This window comes from Hemiscyllium ocellatum, chromosome 19 (assembly GCF_020745735.1).
Source record: "Hemiscyllium ocellatum isolate sHemOce1 chromosome 19, sHemOce1.pat.X.cur, whole genome shotgun sequence".
Lineage (NCBI taxonomy): Eukaryota > Metazoa > Chordata > Chondrichthyes > Orectolobiformes > Hemiscylliidae > Hemiscyllium > Hemiscyllium ocellatum.
Window position 1 is genome coordinate 20478896 of NC_083419.1, and position 22140 is coordinate 20501035.

Genomic DNA, 22140 nt, shown 5'->3' on the forward strand with positions numbered 1-22140 from the left:
CATTTCATAAAACAAGTTACTGTGGAGAAGACCTGTTGGCATTAGTTGCCAATTGGATCCTCAGCTCCTTAAAATATATGGCGATTTGTGCAGTGAGTTATTATTAAACGTGGAACCCAATGCACCACTTTCAAAATGGAAATTGAGCTGTGCCCATAAGAGCCAACAGTATTTTTTAAACAGCATTTATATACTAGAAACAACGATTGATAGCAAACTAATTTCCAACTATGTATATACAAAGAGTTTGTAATAAATTGAGTTTAGGGAATTGACTCTAGTTTTGAGTCATACAGTTTTTAGAAGACGGAAACATTTGGCCCATGATGGCTGGTCATCAAACATCCATCTACTCTAATCCCATTGTCCAGCAACTGACTTATTGTCTTGGAGATTATGGTGTTTCAAGTGTTAATCTAAATGATTCTTAAAAGTCTTGAGGGCTCCTGCCTCAAATACTGTAATTCCTATTGCTGAGCACTGTAATATTTTAGTTAGATGAATACATTAATTGAAATTATTGATAGGGATAAGATTAAATACAAGTGCACATCATTGTAATTCACTCTTGCTCCAAATATTTGGTTTCTTTTTAAAATACATGCTCAAGAACAAGATTTCAAAAATTCATTGTATTTATTGTCATCATACACAAGAATTAACAGGGCTGAACAAAACACAAATTATCCTGTGCTGATTCCACACTGCTTTCTGTAAACAACTTATTAATGTAAACAATTTCCTGCACATGACAAAAAAGGAATTTAAAATATGTCTCATCAAATGGAACATATACGAAGTAGCTGCATATAGAATAAAGCTAATCAATGCTTCATATTTTCAGGCTTCCATTCTCATTATTATACATTCCATACAGTTCCACATTGCACTTCTTTTCTGCCAGGAGAAACAAAATATTGACACTAATTCACAACATGAGAGAGAGAGAGAGAGAGAGATCCTGTATGTGTTAATCATAGGGATTTGCTTAATATCTAAGAAGCTTGTACATTTAGACAACCTCAATACAAATACATTGTCATAGACATAAGAGTACGTACAGTGATTGTTTAACATTGTGCATCTTGACTGCTAGTTAGGATTATAAATATGCATACAATTTAACACCATGTCACAAATAAAAACCTGCATCTACATTGCATACAAAACATTTAGAGAGTTTTAAAAGATTCCAGAATTGAACATTTATTTAAAATTCATGAATAAAACACTTGTGCATTTCAGCAGCAAGACAATAATGTGGTAAAGAAATAAAATTCACCACTTATGAAATAGCATTTTTCATGTGTATATATATTAATAAATCACATCAAGAGCTGTGTCCAAGAGTTCAAAATACGGAAACATTTGATAAAGGGCTGGGTGTTACACTTTTACCCAATCTCTTTATCTCTCAAAGCAAATTCAACAGGCATTGCTTTTTTCAGACCATCAGGTTTCCAAGTATTGTTGAACTGAACTTAACATAAAAAAGGCTTTACTTAGACACAGATAATATTTCACATAAAGTCAGTTAGCTGCATTTTCCTATAACAGAATTTAGGAAAATTGACACAACATTCACTCAGGTATCTTTAATCAATCCAGCAACCTTTTTTTTCCTGTTGTACTGTACCTGTGTTTACATGTATCACCCTTCTACTGGGGGTGATTCCTGTTCTTGTTTCTCCAGGTAATATATATTTCATTACCTTCAAGAGATAATTCACCTTACTTCCATATAACGTAGAATTAAAGTTTTTCACGAATGTATTGCATTATTTGACAGATTCACTGTCTAGTGTCTGCTGAGATTGTGCTCCCATAAAGGCTCAGAGCATGGTGTACAAATCCATACTGTTCACTTGTCTGAATCATTCCTCCTCTGTAATCAAAACAAACAAGTAAAAATACGTTGAATTTCTGTCAAAATAAAAATGAATACATACAATTTTCTAAAATTACATTCAAAGATTATCAACATTTCATAGAATCACCACAGTGTGAAAAGTGGCCATTCAGCCTGGACTGACTCTTTGAAGAGTATCTCTTCTAATCCCTATAAACGCACATCTACCAAGCCAAACCACCTAAACTGGATATCTCTGGACACTACAGACAATTTACCATTTCCAATCCAGTCACTTGCACATCTTTGGACTGTGGAAGGAAACTGGAGCACCCAGAGAAAACTCACACAGACACAGAGAAAACATGAAAACTCCACATATATCGTGACCCAAGGCTGGAATTGAACCCAGGTCCCCAATGCTGTGAGGCAAGATTAGAGTGGTGCTGGAAAAGCACAGCAGGTCAGGCAGCATCTGAGGAGCAGGAAAATCGACATTTAAGGCAAAAGCCCTTCATCAGGAATAATTCCTGATGAAGGGCTTTTGCCTGAAACATCGATTTTCCTGCTCCTCAGATGCTGCCTGACCTGCTGTCCTTTTACAGCACCACTCTGATCTAAACTCTGGTTTCCAGCATCTGCAGTCCTCACTTTGCTTAATGCTGTGAAGCAGCAATGCTAGCCACCCCATTTCATGCCATCATGATTAGCATCCTTTGGAAGAGATGAAAGAGATGAGAACAGTAAAGATTGACGTGAGGAGAATGGTGATAGGCAGAAAATTACAGGTTTGCATTTGAGATTAAATTTTGTAGGGAGTGCATATCAATGGCATTCACCACTGACCTTGAAAATAATCAGCCATAAGGATCTAGCAATTTATGTGGCATGAATTTCCCCTTTCCTGATTCAAACACCAATTTGAATCCTGTTTCAAAGGTATCACTAGCACTCAGTAAAATGTTATTATATAAAAAATGAGCAACCAATCAGATTGAAGTATTCTTTTAGACAGCTAACCAGGAAGTAAAAAGCACTGATTAAATTAACTTTAAATATATTGTATACATAATGAAATAAGTGGCTAGGTTTATGGGATCGAGACAGAAGCTGAAATTCCACAAACAAATTCTTAAAAATAAACGATTTTTTATCATAATGTTGACATTTTACCAATGGGAAATTAGTTTTCCATGCAGAGAAAAGTATGCTTTGGGAGTAATGTTAACTTATTACATCTTTTGAAAAAAAGTTTTACATCATTCATCAAAATTTAATATTTTCCTAGAGTTTTACAAGTTATTAGTATTAAAGGACTTTTTTTCTAAGTCAATGCTGTCTGTGGGGATTTCAACAGCTTCTCCTGTGAGGAATTGCAGAATCACCGATGACAACATCTGGATTTTCTCACGTAACTGTGTCTAGGTGGATTTCAGAAGACACTGCAAGTTTCACAAGAGTAACAATGGTGACCACTGACCTTGCCATTACTGCTGCAAAAATTTGGACTTTGCCTTTTTCTCTAAATGACTGTGCAAAATAATCAATAAGGAATTGCAATAACACTGAACTAAAAATTCCTGCATTTTAACGGATTATCATTTGTACAATCAATCATTTTCCCCATTAGGTTTTTACTACTGTTAACATACAGATGAAGGGAAGCATGAGCATGTATCAGTTCAGGTCATGAGCTATTAAGTTTAAACTACGTCACTTCTGATTATCTCCCTATGATTATTGAATTTACAGATCAATAAAAAAGGTGCTTGTTACCTGAACTTTCAGTTGGGTGCTCATAACTATTTGTATGGGTACTGTAAATGTATTGGTTTGTGACCACAGTGAAATCAAATAATGAGCAAATGAATCACACATATATCAGCATTGTCATCATCACAATAAAGACAGAGGAATCAGATGAACTAAAATAGCTCATTTCTCTCAAGTTTGAGTTTCAAAATAAATTAAGCTGTAAAATGTCAAATACTGCTTTAGCAAAACTCAGATTGTATGTTCACCAACTGAGAAATCAAATAAAACATACCAACATTTTCAAAAAACTGGATTAACCCCCGAAGCATCTGACCATCAAACAATATCTGTGGAAATAGTCCAGTGACATAAGAAGACAACTATTTTCATTGAGAGGATAGCGGATATTATCCTGTAGTGGAAGTAGCAGATAAAGCCAATGTTCCATCACTGACATTTGGATGAGTATATGAATAGGAAGGGTTTGGAGGGATATGGGCTAGGTGCTGGCAGGTGGGACTATATTGGGTTGGGATATCTGGTCTGCATGGACGAGTTGGACCGAAGGGTCCGTTTCCGTGATGCACATTTCTATGACTCTATGACTTGCCCGCAGGAGCATGAATCAAAGAAGTACAAATGGACAGTTTTTTGGCTTTAGATTTGTGAAAGGCATGGTGTTACTTTAATTCTGGATTTATTTCCTGGAAAGACTGGACAGCATTCACTTCTCCCCTTCTAAAATAACATTGACTATTTCACAGTTTAATTAGGTGACTTTAAACATTTCAGCACCTACTATTAATTTTGATTCTTGTTCTGGAATACTACAGCTGTTTTAGATTTAAAATTAAGCCGTGCATAGTCATGAATAGATTTTTACATGATTCAGTACTTCTCATTGAGAATTTAATCCCAGATAAATCTGGGGCCTTAGTCCCATATAAAGCATGTGAGATTTGTGAACTGAATTCTTTTACAAGACACAATCAGAATAAAAGCAGCTCGTTTATGGAACCTAAAATAATTCAGCGTGGGTAGTGCAAGAACTAAGATACTCCACATTCCATTATTGATTCTAAGAGACATAGGGAGGAACCACATTTACATAAGAGAGTGAGGATGGTGTGTTTTACACTCAATTTGAAATGTTCATCTTTGATAGGGGGCATGGTGGTGTCATGGGACTAGTAATTCAGAAATTCGGGTTAATGCTTTGAGACCTGAGGATAAAATCACAACAAGGCAGCTGTTGGTATTTAAATTAAATTAACAATCTGATTCATTAATGCCCTTTAGGGAGGGAAACTGAATTCTGGAATTTGATTGATTCTTATGCCCTACCGCACTATAGGGGAGGGGAAACTGAATATGATCCTGATCCAGAATTTGGTGGATTCTTATATGCCCTACTGCACTACTAGGGAGGGAAACTGAATATGATCCCGATCCAGAATTTGGTTGATTTTTATATGCCCTTGTGCACTACTTAGTTCAGGGACAATTAGGGAACAGTATTTACCAAAAATATCCAAATACCTCAAAAGAGTAAAAGCCACAAGAGGTGGGAAGTTTCGTGGATTATGCCAAGTTTGAATCAAGCCAAGAAAAATCAACATGGTTTTAAATTTTATGGAGCAGATCAGGTTTGAACAAACAACTCTGATAAAATATCATGATTCAGAAATTGGCTGCCAGGTAGGCTCATTTTCCATTAGTGAAAAGGCAGTAGCATCTCTTCCACTTGTGTATTTGGCCTTTGATGATGTTTCAGCCTTCCATCACATTGGAGGTCATGTAAACATACAACATAGGAACTCCCTACACCAACCTACAGTGGATTTTGTCCCCTCCATATTAGTTAGGGACAAAAGAAAAGCCCTGTGGATGCTGGAATCCAAGGTAGACAAGCAGGAGGCTGGAAGAACACAGCAAGCCAGGCAGCAACAGGAGATGGAGAAATCCACATTTTGGATGGAACCTTTCTACAGCCCCGAAATGTTGACTTCTCCATCTCCTAGTACTGCTTGCTTTGCTATGTTCTTCTAGCCTCCTGCTTGTCTACCCTCTATATTAGTGGCAAAGTGTAAAATATTCAGAGTAACAACTCTCACAAGACACCGAAGCACCTCCCAACACCTGATGGTACTACCAATACATGGGACTTGACTTATTTTCTGCTCCTTTTTTTAACACTGCATAGTCATAGCTCAAGTCAACTTGAAGAGCTGAGGACTTTATACTTGCAGTGTAAATTCATAAACATAATTCTAATAGAGTGAACTAAACAGTCTGACAACAATGCTATTTGTGATGTGGGGAGAAAGTGCAGGGAAATGACAGACAGCAATAAAGAAAGAGAGAGAAAATATCAGGTTCCAGTAAAATCTAAAGCACTTTTCTGGCATAGGAAATAGTTGTGCAAAATTATAGCTATGCTGTGTGCATATAATTCTTGTGCTTGTTCAAAAAGATGCCCTTGGGTCACTGCTGCATTCTATCTATTCATAATCAACATCCATCACGACTCAAATGACCTGTCTTGTGCAATTTCAGATTGGCAAGATAAGTTATTTTAGCATTATTTACAGTGTCAGTGGGTCCCTGGCAATGGCTCCATTCTGTCTGAGCATATTGCACCAAGCATGAATCACACGAACCCCATAGAAACCTGGAAAAACTCCCATGCAACAACTGAAGTGCCTCTTCAAATATTCAGCCAAATTAACAGTGCAGATGTTTCAGTGGATATTTCAGAGTCCCTCAGCTATTCAAGTCCGGCCTTATTGAAATCAGGATCCTGAAAACAATTTGAGGTTGGTGCTTGCACTGCCAGACAAGTACTCATTATTGCCATTCTTCAAATGGAGCATTCAGTCTGGTGCTTAAGTCAGAAACTACAGAGCTTCACCTTTTTGCCCCATTTTCAAAGTTCCTTCAGTGGGTCTGTCCCACCGAATATTGTAATATTATGCTCCAAAACATCTATTCTTAGGAGGGTGTGGGAATCTTTCCATCTGAAACTTCATCAAATTCAAGCACACTTTATAGGATTTGCCAAAATCTTAGTCATCTATGAACAGCACACTGGGATGTACCATTCACCAAAATATTAATTGATTAAGCCTTCCCAATATTATAGCGGCAAGGTCAAAAGAGAGGCCAGCTAAAATCAATTCGAAGCCAATCATCATCTATAAGTCTCAGATTAGAAGCATGCACCATTTAACTGAAAAAAAAAATGCTGGTGCAACCATACTTCAGAAGAAAAACCAGAACAAAGTCAGCTACTTCATCAATACTCTAAAACCAAATTCAATCTTCACCACCTTGGCTGTTGATAAATTGTGGTTGCAGAATGCTTTAACTCCTGAAGACCATGTTGACAGCAGCTCTGAGCTCTACAAATTTTGAGAGTAATTATATTGTGTACATTACCTTTCACTGACGGAATATTTCCTGATTTTAATCTGAAATAGTCTATTCTGTAACCTGAGAATATGTCCTCATTGTATACTTCCCTCCCGAGGGAAAACATCCTCTTTGAATCTAGTTCTGCAGTTCTGAGGAAGGATCACTTGACCTGAAACATTAACTCTGATTTCTCTCCACATTTGCTGCCAGACCTGTTGAGTTTTACCAGCAATTTGTATTCTTGTCTCTTTGAATCTAGTCCATCCAGCCCAGTTAGAATTTCATATTTCTCAATCAGATCCCCTGTCTTCCTCATAGTCTCCAAAGAATTCAGAATTCAGTCGAACCAATCTTTCCTTATAGGGCAGTCCTGCCATCTCTGGTATCAGCTAGTGACTCTCTATGCACCTCCTGTGGCAAGAATATTCTTTCTTTAAGTTTCTTTAAGTAGGGAGACTAAAATTGTACCTAGTACTGTGGATGTGGTCTCACCAAGGTCCTGTATATAACTACATCCCTACTTCTGTACTCAAACTTCTGCAATAAAGGCCATGTATCATTTACTTTACCAATTCTTGCTGCATCTCCCTGTCTACTTTCATTGATTGGTACATAAGAACACCCAGATTCCTCTCTACATCCATACTTCCTAATAGATTACCATACACTTAATACTCTTCCTTTCTGTTTTTCACACCAATTAATATAATTTCACATTTATCCATATTGTACTGCATTTGCCCATTCACTCAACTTGTCTCAATCACCTTGACTCTGCCTTGCCTCCTTTTCAAAACTCTCAATCCTACCTAGTCTTGTGTCATCAGCAAACCTGGAAATGTTACATTTGGTTCCCTCACACAGGCATATCATGAGTGACACATGTTTCCATTTCATCAATCCTGAAACCTTATCCTATTCATCAATTAAATGTTTTGAAAAGAAGGCCAACGTAGCATTGCTAACATTACTCAAAACATGAAAATGTATTAACCCCTATAATCTTCAAGGGAAAAGGTGAGCCCAAACTACTCTCTTATAAAATAAGCTACTTCTATCCTGACAAAGAGCTTATGCTCAAAGTGTCGACTCTCCTGCTCGTCTTATGCTGCCTGATCTGCTGTGCTTTTCCAGCACCACACTTCTTGACATTTCTATCATACCATCTGTCCTGACTTCTGATTGCAAGGAGCTAATAAACTTCTTCACCTCAAAGATTGAGCCTTTTATTTAACTCAGTTGCATTTCCTCCTCTGGAAACAACTTGTTCCTCCGCATCCAATCCCATCCTGCCATCTCTATATCTCCCCAGTAGCCCTTACCGCTCATTACCTGCTGATTACCAGCATGGTTAATCTGCTTCTGACATCGTTTCTCTCTTTTTCTCTAATGTCCCATATTCCCATCCACACACGCAGCTCCTTTCAGGAAGATCTACCCTCGGCCATTTGCTTTTCTTAAAAAATATTTCTTGCTTCCTTGTCCTCTGGAGGATGGTTTCTAATGGAAATGGCTGAATAGCGATGTTGATTGTTTAAAAAACTTCTGTTTTGATCCATTATACCTTGGAGTCATTCCAAATATTAAAGTTTATTTTAGAAGTATTCATAGTGCAGGAAATCTGTGAATGGCTTTGGGCCCTGTAGCTAAAGAAAGATGCTTGCACTGGAGGCAGACCAGAGAAGGTTCACTTACCTGAAATCATGGAAGGATAGTCTAACAAAGAAAGGCTGAGTAGGTTGGGCCTGTACTGAAGTTAGAAGAATGAGAGCCAACTTTATTGAAACATTCAAGATCCTTATGGGATTGACTGGGCAGATGCTGAAAGGTTGTTCCCCTTGAAGGAGAGTCTAAAATCATTGGTCATAATCTCAGAACGAGGGGTCACATATTTAAAACAGAGATGAAGAAGAATTTCTTCTCTCAGAGGATAGTGAATCTGTGGAATTCTTTATTGCAGTGCTTTGTTGAGGCTGGGTTGTTAAGCATTCAAGGCACAGATAGATTTTTAATCAGTAAGGGAACCAAGGGTTATGGGGAAAAGCAAGAAAGTGGAATTGAAGATTGCCAGATTAATCATGATCTCATTGATTGGGGGAGTAGACTTGATGGGTTGAATGACCTACATCTGCTAATACACGTTATGGTCTTGCCCCAATTGACCTAGCTTTCTGACCAAGATTGATTAGAAAGTACAGACCTGTTTTCTGTACTGAAGAAAAAATAATATTATTTACACTGTATTTAGTCCACAGCTGTAGGTAAACAGATATAAAGCACTGGATGTAAGAATACTACTAAAACTCTAGAGCACACAATCTTAAAAGTCACAGTTTATAGCAACTGCCAAAGGAAAGATGACTGGTTTCCTTTAGGGTTAAACTGAGTTTTTGGCTTCGCAGAACAGACAGTTTCTGGTCTGGGAGAAAATCTGCACCTTTACAAAACAATGGTTTTTAAAACAGCTCTTCTTCATTTCACTCCACCTTTTTAAAACAAAAGTTCAAATATTAAAAAAAAATGCATTGTTCTTGTGCCATGAAGGAATATTCCCAACTTTCTATCAAATTAATGTTTTTAAAATTTTAGGTTACATCGCAGCCTCTATCTTATAATCCTGACACTCACATGTTGCACTTTGAAACTTTAAATATTTGTGCAATTATGAAATGTTGTTGCTGATGCTGTTTGGAAGAAATATACATCATAATTTAAGAAGAGTCTGAATTTGCAATTACCAAATGACTTAATATAAATTGTAGATAGCCCTTATAAATAAAACACATCAAAGGTTGTATATGTTTGGAAAAGCTTCAGTTCTAGAATGCACTGCTTACTCACTCCAGTGTTCTGGCTTTTTTAATAGGGCACTGGTGTTACCAATTCAAACAGTGTGAAAGCATATTTTTTAAAAGTTTATCTGGGAATATTATACACTATAAAACCAAGGGTAAAGTTGCATATATGTAGGAATATTATAGCCAGTAACAGTGAATTAATTATTTTATGAAACACAGAGGTTGCATTATTCACTGATAATTGCTCCGTGTGGTCATCATTACTGAATCTATAAATAGTATGACGAAAAAAATAGCAAAGCTACATGTGAGCTACCATAAAAGATAGAAGCAACCTTGAAATCATTATGAAGCATTTATTATTCTCTTTTTTCTATGCCCCAGGGAGTGGGAGGATCGAGTGTTACAGCAGTCCATGCTGGTTATGTTGAGGAAGACAGAGCATTTCTGTTGCCACTCTCTCACTGTACAGCCAGCTGAAATTGAGCACAGTCTGCTCAGCACTCATCTGCATTAGGTAGTCAGGGCTCTGTGAATGTCATGCAATGATGAATTGAACATTGAATGAAATTACTGCCTGACTTGGACAGATACTTTGGTTGCTCAGTGGTAGGTCCTTAGGAAGATTGTCTTGAATGTACTTTCAGTAGGAAAAAGCTGATAAATCACTCCCTCTCACTTTATGAACAAATTCACCTTGTTTCCATCAAGCAAGCAGTTTTCAATTTCCTCACATCTTTTATTTACATGTTTTGGTGAATTCAATGACTAACTGCAGATCATTTAAGCATCATTGTTTCAGCCAGTATTTGTTGCCCATACTTAGTCCTTGAGTTGGTGATGGTGAACCATGTTCTTTAACTGCTGTAGTCCATGTTGTGTACATACACCTAAAGGTAAAGTAGTCAGATTCCCAAATGACCATAGTTATAGATAACTGGTGGCGGTTTAGCCTGAGGGTCACCACAGGCAAGGGGAGAAGTTGAGATGGAAGTCCTTCACTATCACCTCATCTCATACAAGAATTGAATCTACGCTGTTGGCATCACTCTGTGTCACAAACTAGCTGTCCAGCCAACTGAGCTAGTCCACCTCTTGTGCTTTTAGAGAAGGCATTCCAAAATTTAGTCTCAGCAGAGGTGAAGGAAAGGCAATATGGTCTGGGTCAGAATGATGTGGGACTTGGAGGGAAACTTACAGATGGTGGTATTCCCATCTATCTGTTCCTTTGCCCTTCTGGCCTGTGGAGGCTGCAGGTTTAGAAGATGGTGTTGAAGGTGTTTCTTGCGCATCTTGTAGATGGTACACATTGCTGCCACTGTGCATCAGTGGAGGAAGACATGAACGTCTAAGTTTGTAGATGTGGTGCCAGTCAAAAAGGTATAGTTTGTCCTGGATAGAGTGAAGATTCTTGAGTTTTGTTGGAGTTGCACACATCCTGGAAAGTGGAAAGTATCCTTCACTATCCTGACTTGTGCTTTGCAAATGGTGGACAGGGCTTAGGGAATAAAGAGTTGAGTTGGTAGCAAACTTCTTATTCTCTGACCTGATCTTGCAGCCATGGTATTTATACGGCTGATCCAGTTTAATTTCTGGAAAATGGTTGTCCACAGAATACTGATGACAGGGTATTAAGTGATGGTATTGCCTCTGAAGGTCAAAAGGAAATGATTAAATTTCTCTCATGTTGGAGATGGTCATTGACTGGCAATTGCATGGGATGAATGTTACTTATTATTTATGAGTTCAATTGTGGGTGTTCTCCATGTTTTGGTACATGCAGGCATGGAGAACTTCGGTGTCTGAGGGGGTCACAAACTGAACTGAACTTTTTTCTTCGCTCACAGGATATTGGCATTGCTGGCTGGGCCAACACTTATTTGAGAAGGTAGTGGCGAGCTGTCTTCTTGAACCTTTGTGAATTGTGAAATTATCAGTGAACATCACCACTTCCTATTTTTTGATGGAGAGAAGCCTTTGATGAAGCAGCTGATGATTATTGGACCTTGGACACTGCCCTGAGGAATTTCTGCAGAGATGTCCTGGGACTAAAATGATTAACAATAACTATGTTCCTATGTCATATAACTCCAATCAGTGGAGAGTTTTCCCCGATTTCACTTTTGCTCAGGGACTTGATGCCATATTCAGTCATGTGCTTTCTTGATGAAGGGCATCCCTTTCCGCTCCTCTCATCTTTGGAGTTCTGCGCTTTGGTCCATATTTGGATTCATGTTATAATGAAGTCAGGAGCTAAGTGCCTGTGGTGGAATCCAAACTGAGTAGCAGTGAGCAGGTTACAGCTTAGAATTGCCACCTGTTAGCAATGTCAAAACAACATCCATCATTTTATTGATGCTTAAGCAATAATTGGCTAGATTAGAGTTGTCTTGTATATAACTGGGCAATTTTCCACATTGCTGTAGTTGTCAGGAACAGTTTGGCTAAGGTGCAAGGGTGCAGATAATTCTAGAGATCAAATACTCTGTATTATTGCTGGAATGTCATTAGCCTATCCAGAATCTTCAGCCATACTTTGATATCACATGGAGCAAATCTAGTTGACTAGAGCCTGGCATCCACATTGCTGCGAGTTGCATGAGGAGGTTGAGATGAATCATTCACATGGCATGTCTGGCTGAAGATGATTGTAAGTAATTCAGCTTTGTCTTTTCTAACAGTGCGCTAGGTTCCTCCATCACTGAGGAAATGAATACTTGGACAGTTTCCTCTTCCAATTACTTGTTTAAGTGTCCACCACCAATCATGAGTGGATGAGATGGACTGAAAAGGTATGGTTTTTGCCTTAGAGTGGTCGGAAGGTGGGACGGGTAGGGGCTTGCTGGGTCTGTATTGTCTGCACTTCTGTATGTAACCGTATTGTTTAATGTACAAATGTCATTGTCACTGTCTTGTTAACTGTGGAACTGGGATTTGAGGTTTGTCCTCATCTCCCTGTAAAATGGTCAAATGGTAGGGTTTGGGGCCTAGCTTTGCTGCTCCTCTCCCTTGTAAAATTGCTGTCTCTTGTACAGCTGTAAATGTTTATTGTAAACTGTTTTGTAATTTGTTTAATAAAAAAAAGAAAAGAAAAGGTATGGTTTTACCTATCATACCCTGATCACACTGAAAGATTATTTTGATTATTTTAAAAATTTATTGACAATGCATGGAGAGGATAGCATCAATTTTTAGGGATGTCACAGCTTTGGTTATTTGTTTTGTGATATTTTTGAAACATTCGGGTTTGTTTTGCATATTTGTTTCTGCTAACTCAGAAAATAAAGATTAAAATAAGAAAATCATGCTCTTGATTTTCAAGATATCAGTCACTCACATGAGCTATATGGTCAGTGGAGCAATTTGTTTTAAATTCAGTTTGTATGAGAAAGTGAGGATTACAGATGCTGGAGATCAGAGTCGAGAGTGTGGTGCTGGAAAAGTACAGCAGGTCAGGAAACATCCGAGGAGCAGGAGAATCAACGTTTTGGGCATACACCCTTTATTAGGAATGAGGCTTGTGGTCAGGGCTCAGAGATAAATGGGAGGGGGTTGGAAATGGGGGAAGGTAGCTGGGAAAGTGATAGGTGGATGAAGGTGAGGGAGAAGGTGGTAAGTTAGAGGGGGCAGTGATGGATAGGGCTGGAGTGCGGTGCTGAGTTGGAGGCTTGGGACTGGGTTAATGTGAGGGGAGGGGAAATGAGGAAGCTGTTGAAATCCACATTTATCCCACGTGGTTGCAGGGTCCCAATCAGAATATGAGGCGTTCCTCCTCTAGGCATTGGGTGGGGTAACAGTTTGGCGATGGAAAAGCCCAGGACATGCATGTTCTTGACAGAGTGGGAGGGGAGTTGAAGTGTCCAGCCATGGGGCGGAGGAATTGGTGGGTGCAGACGTCCCAGAGATGTTCTCTGAAATGATCCGGAAGAAGGAGTCTTGTCTCCCAAATGTAAAGGAGACCACACTGGATGCAATGGATGCAATAGATGACATGGGAGAGGTGCCAGTGATTTTCTGACAGATATCTGACCACATGGGATAAATGTAGATTTCAACAGCTTCCTCATTTCCCCTTTCCCCACATTATCCCAGTTCCTAGACTACAATTCAGCACCGCCTTCCAGATAATGCCCATCACTGCCCCTTCTGATTTATCACCTTCTCCCTCACCCTCATCCACCTATTGCTTTCCCAGCTACCTCCCCCCATCCCCAACCCCCATTCCATTTACCTCTCCAGTCCTGACCCACAAGTCTCATTCCTGATGAAGGGCTTATGCCCGAAACGTCAATTCTCCTGCTCCTCGGATGATGCCTGACCTGCTGTGCTTTTCCAGCATCACAATCTTGACTGAGTTCAGTTTGTGTCCAGATCAGGTTCAGTCACAAAGAAAATATTTTAATTCACTTGCACTGGGCAAAGTTTTTGAGAGGATTCTTGATGGGTGATTATATTACAGTTGAAACTTTACAGAATATTTCGGATCTGAACTATTTATATCAACACGCCAACTTCAATGTTAGCTATTTTTAATGCAAAATTGCATTTTTTACTGAAATATTGCTTTATTATCCAGGGCTGTTCTGAATGGCAATGATGTCTTATCGTAGATCACAAGACCACACAAAGTGTAGCATTTTTCCTGTCACTAATATTAACAGACTGCACTACATCCTGTCTAATCATTAGGTAGCAGCTTCAGTTCCACAGATGTGACTCAAGGAAAGAAAATTTCGCTGCTTGAACATTCCTACAATTACAGACTGGACCAGCTGAGATTCATTTTACTGCCCTCATTTAATTCAGTTTGTAACAATCATTGTAACAGTACACATCTGCGGTCCTTACAAAGTCATGCTTTCAAGTACAGAAACTCCACATTGAATAACTAGATATTCTATACTTTTAACAAAATGATGCAACCAACTTGGAATCAGAGCTGGCTTTACAAAACCAGTCCATTTTTCTTTTTCATCCCACATGTCATTCCCAAGAGGATGGGTGGGAGATCTACCGCAACTTTATTTATGATGGTCATGAGTTAGGGAAATGGAGGAGACATGTAGACACCAATGACCTCCAATCTTCCCTTCTTTCTCAATGTGACACATTTAGTTTCGACTTGGAATCTCCCTAATAGTTTGACTGTAATTGTGACATCACCACAGTGTAAACATCCAGCCCACTTCACCTAAACCCAGTCCCTTTCCATTTACAAAATTTAATGACTTTGTGAAAAGGGCACCTTGATCTCATTTGCATTTTATGTTGCAAAATTGACAAGAATTGAATTTAATTCTGTAATTTAATTACACTAAACCAAGAAAATTAAATAACTAACATCTGCTACAAAAGCCGTTGAATAGTACAGAACTATATTTCTGGATTAAGTGAGATTCCAAAACCACAACCACGCATTTAGATTTTGACAGATTTTGATGAATAGCTGCCTGATTTATTTGATGAATAACAATAGGCTCCAGAATGTTGATTAAGTAAGGTTAAATTGTACTTGATCAATTAGTTACGATCAACCATGGAGACAGCTAGCTATTAAAACCCACAGAAGTATCCCATTGGAAACTTCTCCAACTCAGTGAAACTGCTCAATGAACCTTTTACGAATTCCAGTCAAACTAGAAGCAAATTGCTGTGACATGCTTCATTCACTTTATGAAACATAGAAAACCATTGTACTATCTTCCAGTTAGAGACAATGGTAGAACCATAGGTTCCAACAGTATTCTTGTCGAAAGTTGTATAATGGCTATTATCATAGACTGAGAGACATTAAGCAAAACCCAGTTTGTTCAGCAGATTGAAAATTAAAAGTTTCCTTTCAGTCTAAATGTTCATTACAAACTGGTGAAAACAGACACCAAATCCCAATTTTAAAAATAAAACAAAGAGCTGTAAATGCTGGAAATATGAAACAAAAATAACTATTATTTAAGAAACTCAGCGGTTTCTGTAGAGAGAAAACAGAGTTAATGTTTCGAGTCCAGTTGGACCCGTTGAACTTCTCCAGCAGTTTCGGTTTCTGTCCCTAATTTTGAACTTGGCTCTGGGTGAGGGATGGAAATTAGGGATGCAACAAACTGTCCCCTCAGCAATATGTCATTTGTAGGATTTTAATGCCTGTGCTCTGATAGAACAGGCGTGGTCAGTTTCCTGAGTGAAGTTGGCAGGAAGCAGCTGCTGGGCTGTGGGAAAGGACTCAGCTTCAGGTAAGTTGTAGTTTTGGGAGGACTATGTGATCAGTTGTTTGTAGGGCAGCTGGGGAGGTTTGATTTATATATGTGGGAGCCTAAAGGAGTATTGCGGCCACACGTTTACATTTAATATCAGGCATTGAAAGTTTTCTTAATGATTTCCATCTCCTTTTCAACAACTGATATTATCACTTGCCTTTAAAACCCTCATGTTCATGTTTGGATTATGGTTGTGGTGATGTCTCCAGATTCGAACACTTGAACTGAGTGTTGGTATGCAGGTCAGGTGAATAGTCCGATAATAGCGTTGTTGACTGCATTTTCTAACACTTTATTGAAGAAATTACAAGCACACATCCTTGTGAATTACATATGTGCAACACACTGCTGTAAAGACTCCATTCCAATTCTCTCAAAGAGTCATTGAATCTTTACAGCATGGAACATGGCCCTTTGGCCCATCATGTCCACATTGGCCATCAAACACCTATCTATTCTGATTCTATATGCCAGCACTTGGACTGTAGTCCTGCATGCTATAGCATTCCAAATGCTTACTTAAATACTTCTTAAATGGCTTGAGGGTTCCTACCCCTACCAATCTTTTAGTCAGAGAGTTGACGATTTTTTTCCCTCAAAGCTCCTCTAAAGCTTCTGCTGCTTGCCTTAAAACTGTGCTCCCTGGTTATTGACCTCTCTACCAAGAAGAAATGTACTAAGAACAAAAATGACCTGAAGGCCACCCCCGCTTTAAGAAGGTGCCAAAGAAACATCACAGAGTGCGCCTCAATCATGCAGTGTGCCCAGTAGTTCTGACTTCCATAATTATGAAGTGCTTGGAGAGGTTAGTTGTGTCTCACATCAACTCCAGACCCCAAAATTACTTTGATCCTTTGCAATTCACCTACTAGTGCAACAGGTCCATGGCAGATACTATCTCTCTGGCCCTACACTCATCCCTGGAACACCTAGATAACAAGGACACCTGCGTCAGATTCCTATATATTGACTACAACTCTGCTTTCAGTACCATAATTCCAAACAAACTCATCTCCAAACTCTGGGACCTAGGTCTCTGCTTCCCCGTATGTAACTGATTCTTGATTTCCTTACCAACAGACCCCAGTCAGTAAGACTAGGTGGCCACACCTCCTCCGCCATAATCCTCAACACCAGTGCCCCACAAGGCTGCACACTCAGACCCCTACTATACTCCTTATGTACTCGTGACTTTATGGCCAAATTCCCCCCGGGCTCCATTTACAAGTTTGCTGGTGGCTCCACCATTGTAGGTCAGACCTCAAACAAGAAGACAGAATACAGGCAGAATACCGAGTTTTAATACTGAGTGGCATGCTGTAAAGACAAAGATCTCTCCATCAACATCAGCAAAGTGGAGGAGTGGTCATGGACTTCAGGAAGTGGAGTGGACAGCATGTCCCTGTCAGAAGCAATGGAGCTGAGGTGAAAATTCTTGGGAGTAATTGACCACCAACAATCTGTCCTGATCCACTCACATCAATGCAACAGTCAAGAAAGCACAATAACATCTCTACCTCCTCAGGGTACTAAGGAAATTTGGCCTGTCCACAAGGACTCTTCCCAACTTTTATCGACGCACCTTAGAAAGCATCCAATCTGGATCCATCACAGTGTGATATGGCAAATGCTCTTCTCAAGATTGCAAAAAACTACAGAGAATCATGAATGCAGCCCAGTCCATCACGCAAGCCAGCCTTCCATCCATTGACTCCATATATACTTCCTGCTGCCTCGGGAAAGCAACTAACACAATCAAAGACCCCTCCTACCCTGGTTGTATGCTCTTCCACCCTCTTCTGTTGGGCAGAAGATATTAAAGTTTGAATACACGTACAAACAGATTCAAGAACAGCTGTCATCTCTGCTGTCATCAGACTTTTGAATAAATCACTCAAATGCTAATTCTGACCTCCCTTTGTTATTCTTGTTATCTAGATGTTCTCTTTGCACCATCTCTGTTGCTGTAACGCTGTATGCAATCTTTTCTGCCACCCTGATGTGCTTTGCACTATTCCTACATAGTACACAAATCAACACATTTCACTGTCCTTTGGTACGTGAGACAACAATAAATCAAACTCACAAATCAGACCATCACTTCCCCAGCTTCATTCCCCAAAATAAGATCCAGCACTGCCTGCTCTCTTTAAGACTTTCTACAAGCTGTCTTAAAACTTTATCCTGGGCACATTTATGAGTTCTGTCCCTCCAAGTCTTTCACACTGTCTATTCCAGTTGATACTGGGGAAGTTGAGATCTCCTAATATTATTTCCCAATTCTTCTCATACATCTCTGAGATTTGCCACCATATCTAATTTCTATCTCTCCTTGACTGTATGGGAGTCTACTGTATACCCCCAACAAGATGATTGCCCCTGTTTAGAGACATAGAGATGTACAGCACGGAAACAGACCCTTTGGTCCAATTGCTCCATGTAGACCAGATATCCTAACCTAATCTAGTTCCATTTGCCAGCACTTGGCCAATATCCCTCTAAACACTTCCTGTTCATATACCTATCTGGATACCTTTTAAATATTGCAATTGTACCAGCCTCCATCACTTCCTCTGGCAGCACATTCCATACAGGCACCGCTGTCTGCGTGAAAAAGTTGCCCCTTAGGTCCCTTTTATTTCTTTCCCCTCTCACCCTAAACCTATGCCCTCTAGTTCTGGACTCCCCCATCCAGGGAAAAGACTTTGTCTATTTATCCTACCCATGCCCCTCATGATTTTATAAATCTCTATGAGGTCACCCCTCAGCCATCGACCCTCCAGGGAAAACAGCCCCAGCCTATTCAGCCTCTCCCTATAGCTCAGGTCCTCCAACCCTGACAACATGCTTGTAAATCTTTTCTGAACCCTTTCAAGTTTCACAACATCCTTCCAAAAGGAAGGAGACCAGAATTGCACACAATAATCGAAAAGTGGCATAACCGACATCGTGTACAACCGCAACATGACCTCTCAACTCCTATACTCAATGCTCTGACCAATAAAGAAAGCGTACCAAGCGCCTTCTTCACTATCCTTTCTACCTGCGATTCTACTTTCAAGGAGCTCTGAACCTGCACTCCAAGATTTCTTTGTGCAGCAACACTCCCTAGGACCTTACCATTAACTGTATAAAACCTGCTAAGATTTGCTTTCCCAAAATGCAGCACCATACATTTGTCTAAATTAAACTCCATCTGTCACTCCTCAGTCGATTGGCCCATCTGACCAAGATCCCGTTGTAATCTGAGGTAACCTTCTTTGCTGTCCACTACACCTCCAATTAGTGTCATTTGCAAGCTTACTAACTCTACCCTCTATGTTCATATCCAAATCATTTATATAAATGATGAAAAGCAGTAGACCCAGCATTGATCCTTTGGCACTCCACTGGTCATTGGCCCTAACAGCAACGGTTGATCAGGGGAAGAAGTGGTTCCTTTACTGCAACTGTAAGGCGTTCTCTTCTGAGACCAGAAGGAGCAAGAGTGCTACTCAATGTCTTGCAAGGAAAGTTTGGCTCCTATAGTTCTGAATTAGGAAACCCCGCACACTGATCCCTCATGATTTCCCACCTACAGGATTCTATCAACTCCTAACCTCCCTCATATGTGATGCCGGGACATCTCTGGGTCTTCTGATCTTCAAATGTTGGCAGCTGCTCTGTTTCATCTTTCCACACCCATTTTTATGGCAGGTAGCTAGCTGGCAGGATTTGATGAAATCTGGTTATTAATTTGACCATTCTTCTGGCTGCTCCCTCCTGGATGTACCCCAGTTGGCAGCCCACTCCTTTGCTTAGCTGGATTCTTGGGCTGGATTTTCATCTGGTTTTCATGATCTCACAACTTGGACCAAATGTGCGCCACCCCCCGAATGGCACAATCTTCAGGAAGGTGAAGGCTGGCAGCCCCATCAGATGAGGGGATATGCTGAGGAATGTTGTAGAAAATGAGAGCAGCACAAAATGAAGGTGTCTTCATACAAATAATGGCATTTCACTGAGAAATCCAATAGCCATGAGGATATTATATTATACGGTAACCCTTTCAACCCTGTCATCGTGCAATTGGGAAGGGATTTCTTGTTCTGTTGTTGAAGATCAGAAGACTCAGAGATGTCCTAACCTTAGTTGAGCAACATATGGAGGAAGGTAAGGTGTTGATAGAACCTAGCCCGTCACATACCATAGGTGCCTACCTCAGTGTCAGAAAAATATTGGTGTTCGCTTAAAGCGGTATCTAAGTGAGATCTTAATTGAATCAATTAGCTGTCAGCCATTGTGGAGGGGGATCCCAAACAAGTTCCTGAGAAAAGGCCTAGAGGTGAGAATGCGTCAGAAAGACAATCCGACCAGGGTCCCCATTTTCTAATTCATCCCCCGACCCCAAGCTTCCATCCCCATTCCCCATGGGTCAGTAACATTGTGCCCCATGCTTGATTAGCTTCCAGTCTGACTGCTGCAATTCTCAAACAAACAACCACAATTAGTTAGTTAACCATTGCAGCAAAAGCAAAGTCGCCCTATAATGTACGTTTGATTATTTTCAGATTTGTTAAAGAAAGTAATTTTATCTAACATTTAAATTTGGTTTACTGAAGAATAACGCATTGATAAATCATTTCACAGACATTACAGACAAACTGGGTGACAATTTTAATAATCAAAATTGAGACAATATTTAATGCAATGCACTGAATGCGGAAGCCATTCAATGTAAGATCACGATTGAGGATTGGAGAACTACAGGCACAAGAGACTCATTCATACAATAAGTGCAATAACTTATGTTGTTAGCACTTTGTTTTAGATTCCATTACTTACAGTGTGGAAACAGGCCCTTCGGCCCAACAAGTCCACACTGACGCGCAACCCACCCATACCCCTACATTTACCCCTTATCTAACACTACGGGTAATTTAGCATGGCCAATTCACCTGACCCGCACATCATTGGACTGTAGGAGGAAACTGGAGCACCCGGAGGAAACCCACACTTCATACATTCTAAACTTTAGCAGAATTCAAGCAAATATTATCAATGCCAGAGTTTGACCTTAGAATTGACTGTCATGAATAGGAATACACTTCCCTTTTAATTCATTTCCAGCATTTGCTTTTACAAAGATTCACATTTTCACTAACAATGTGTTGGAGGGAGAGAATTTCAGGTGACTCTGAGACAAACTAAATCTATTTTTCATTTTTAATGAGTTTACTATAAGCCTTGTGGTGGACTTGATGGAGAAGGAAATCGATCATAACTCCTGTTCATGTACATGTTATAATAAACTAAATTGATGGTTGAGTGAGATTGGTGATGGGAGGGGGTTTGAACGGGTTATGTGCCCATTGCTCTGGATAGATATTGGAGATTGACAGCGTACACAAGTGGAAACAGATGAGTGATGCTGGTAGAAAGTCCAATTTTGATCGTCCTTGCAGCTTTCTTGTCAGACATCAGCATTGCACACCACACCATGTATATACAAGTAGCTATTCCACAATAATATAAAGGTGCCTCTGTTTTCCACCTATACACCAGAAAGGGACTCTCCAATCTTGCTACAATTGGACAGGAATCTCAACCTGTCCACTACTGGTAAAATCTATGCTACTATATCTCTGAACTAGTTTTTGCAATATCTTGAATAGAATCTGTCAGAGAGTAACTGCTGTTTCAGAAAAGGCCAAGGAACCATCAATACAGTGCTTGCAGTTAGACAGCTCCTTGTGCTATGAAATGCTATTAGCTGAATGCAGATAGTTACACCATACTTGGTCAAGGCCTTTGGCAGAAACAACTCACAGAGGTTCAGAAGAGAATGGAGAAATTCAGCGGTCCTGAGAAATGCATCAGAATGGTTCCACAGTTCTGTGACATCATGCTCATGAATGCCCTGGATGTTGGTATATCTTTTGAGCCAGTCTAATCAGTAATAGAGTTAACCAGAACTATTTCTCTGCCAGGCTGACAATACCTTCCATGATGGTGGTCCTTACAGAGATCAGATATCACATGTACAGGATACTGCACATCTGTGACAACTCCAGTCTAAGATCAATGTCTCCAA

General features: G+C 39.7%; 1 protein-coding gene across 1 annotated transcript in view; it reads right to left on the reverse strand.

The window, feature by feature from the left end:
* Nucleotides 1–1254: 1254 nt before the first annotated feature.
* LOC132824896 (receptor-type tyrosine-protein phosphatase R-like) overlaps nucleotides 1255–22140 on the reverse strand; it is a 215802-nt gene continuing 194916 nt past the window's right edge. Inside the window, exon 14 of the mRNA XM_060839743.1 lies at nucleotides 1255–1885. Coding sequence (XP_060695726.1) covers nucleotides 1792–1885 — 94 coding nt within the window. The 3' untranslated portion in view covers nucleotides 1255–1791. The remainder of the gene's footprint in view (nucleotides 1886–22140) is intronic.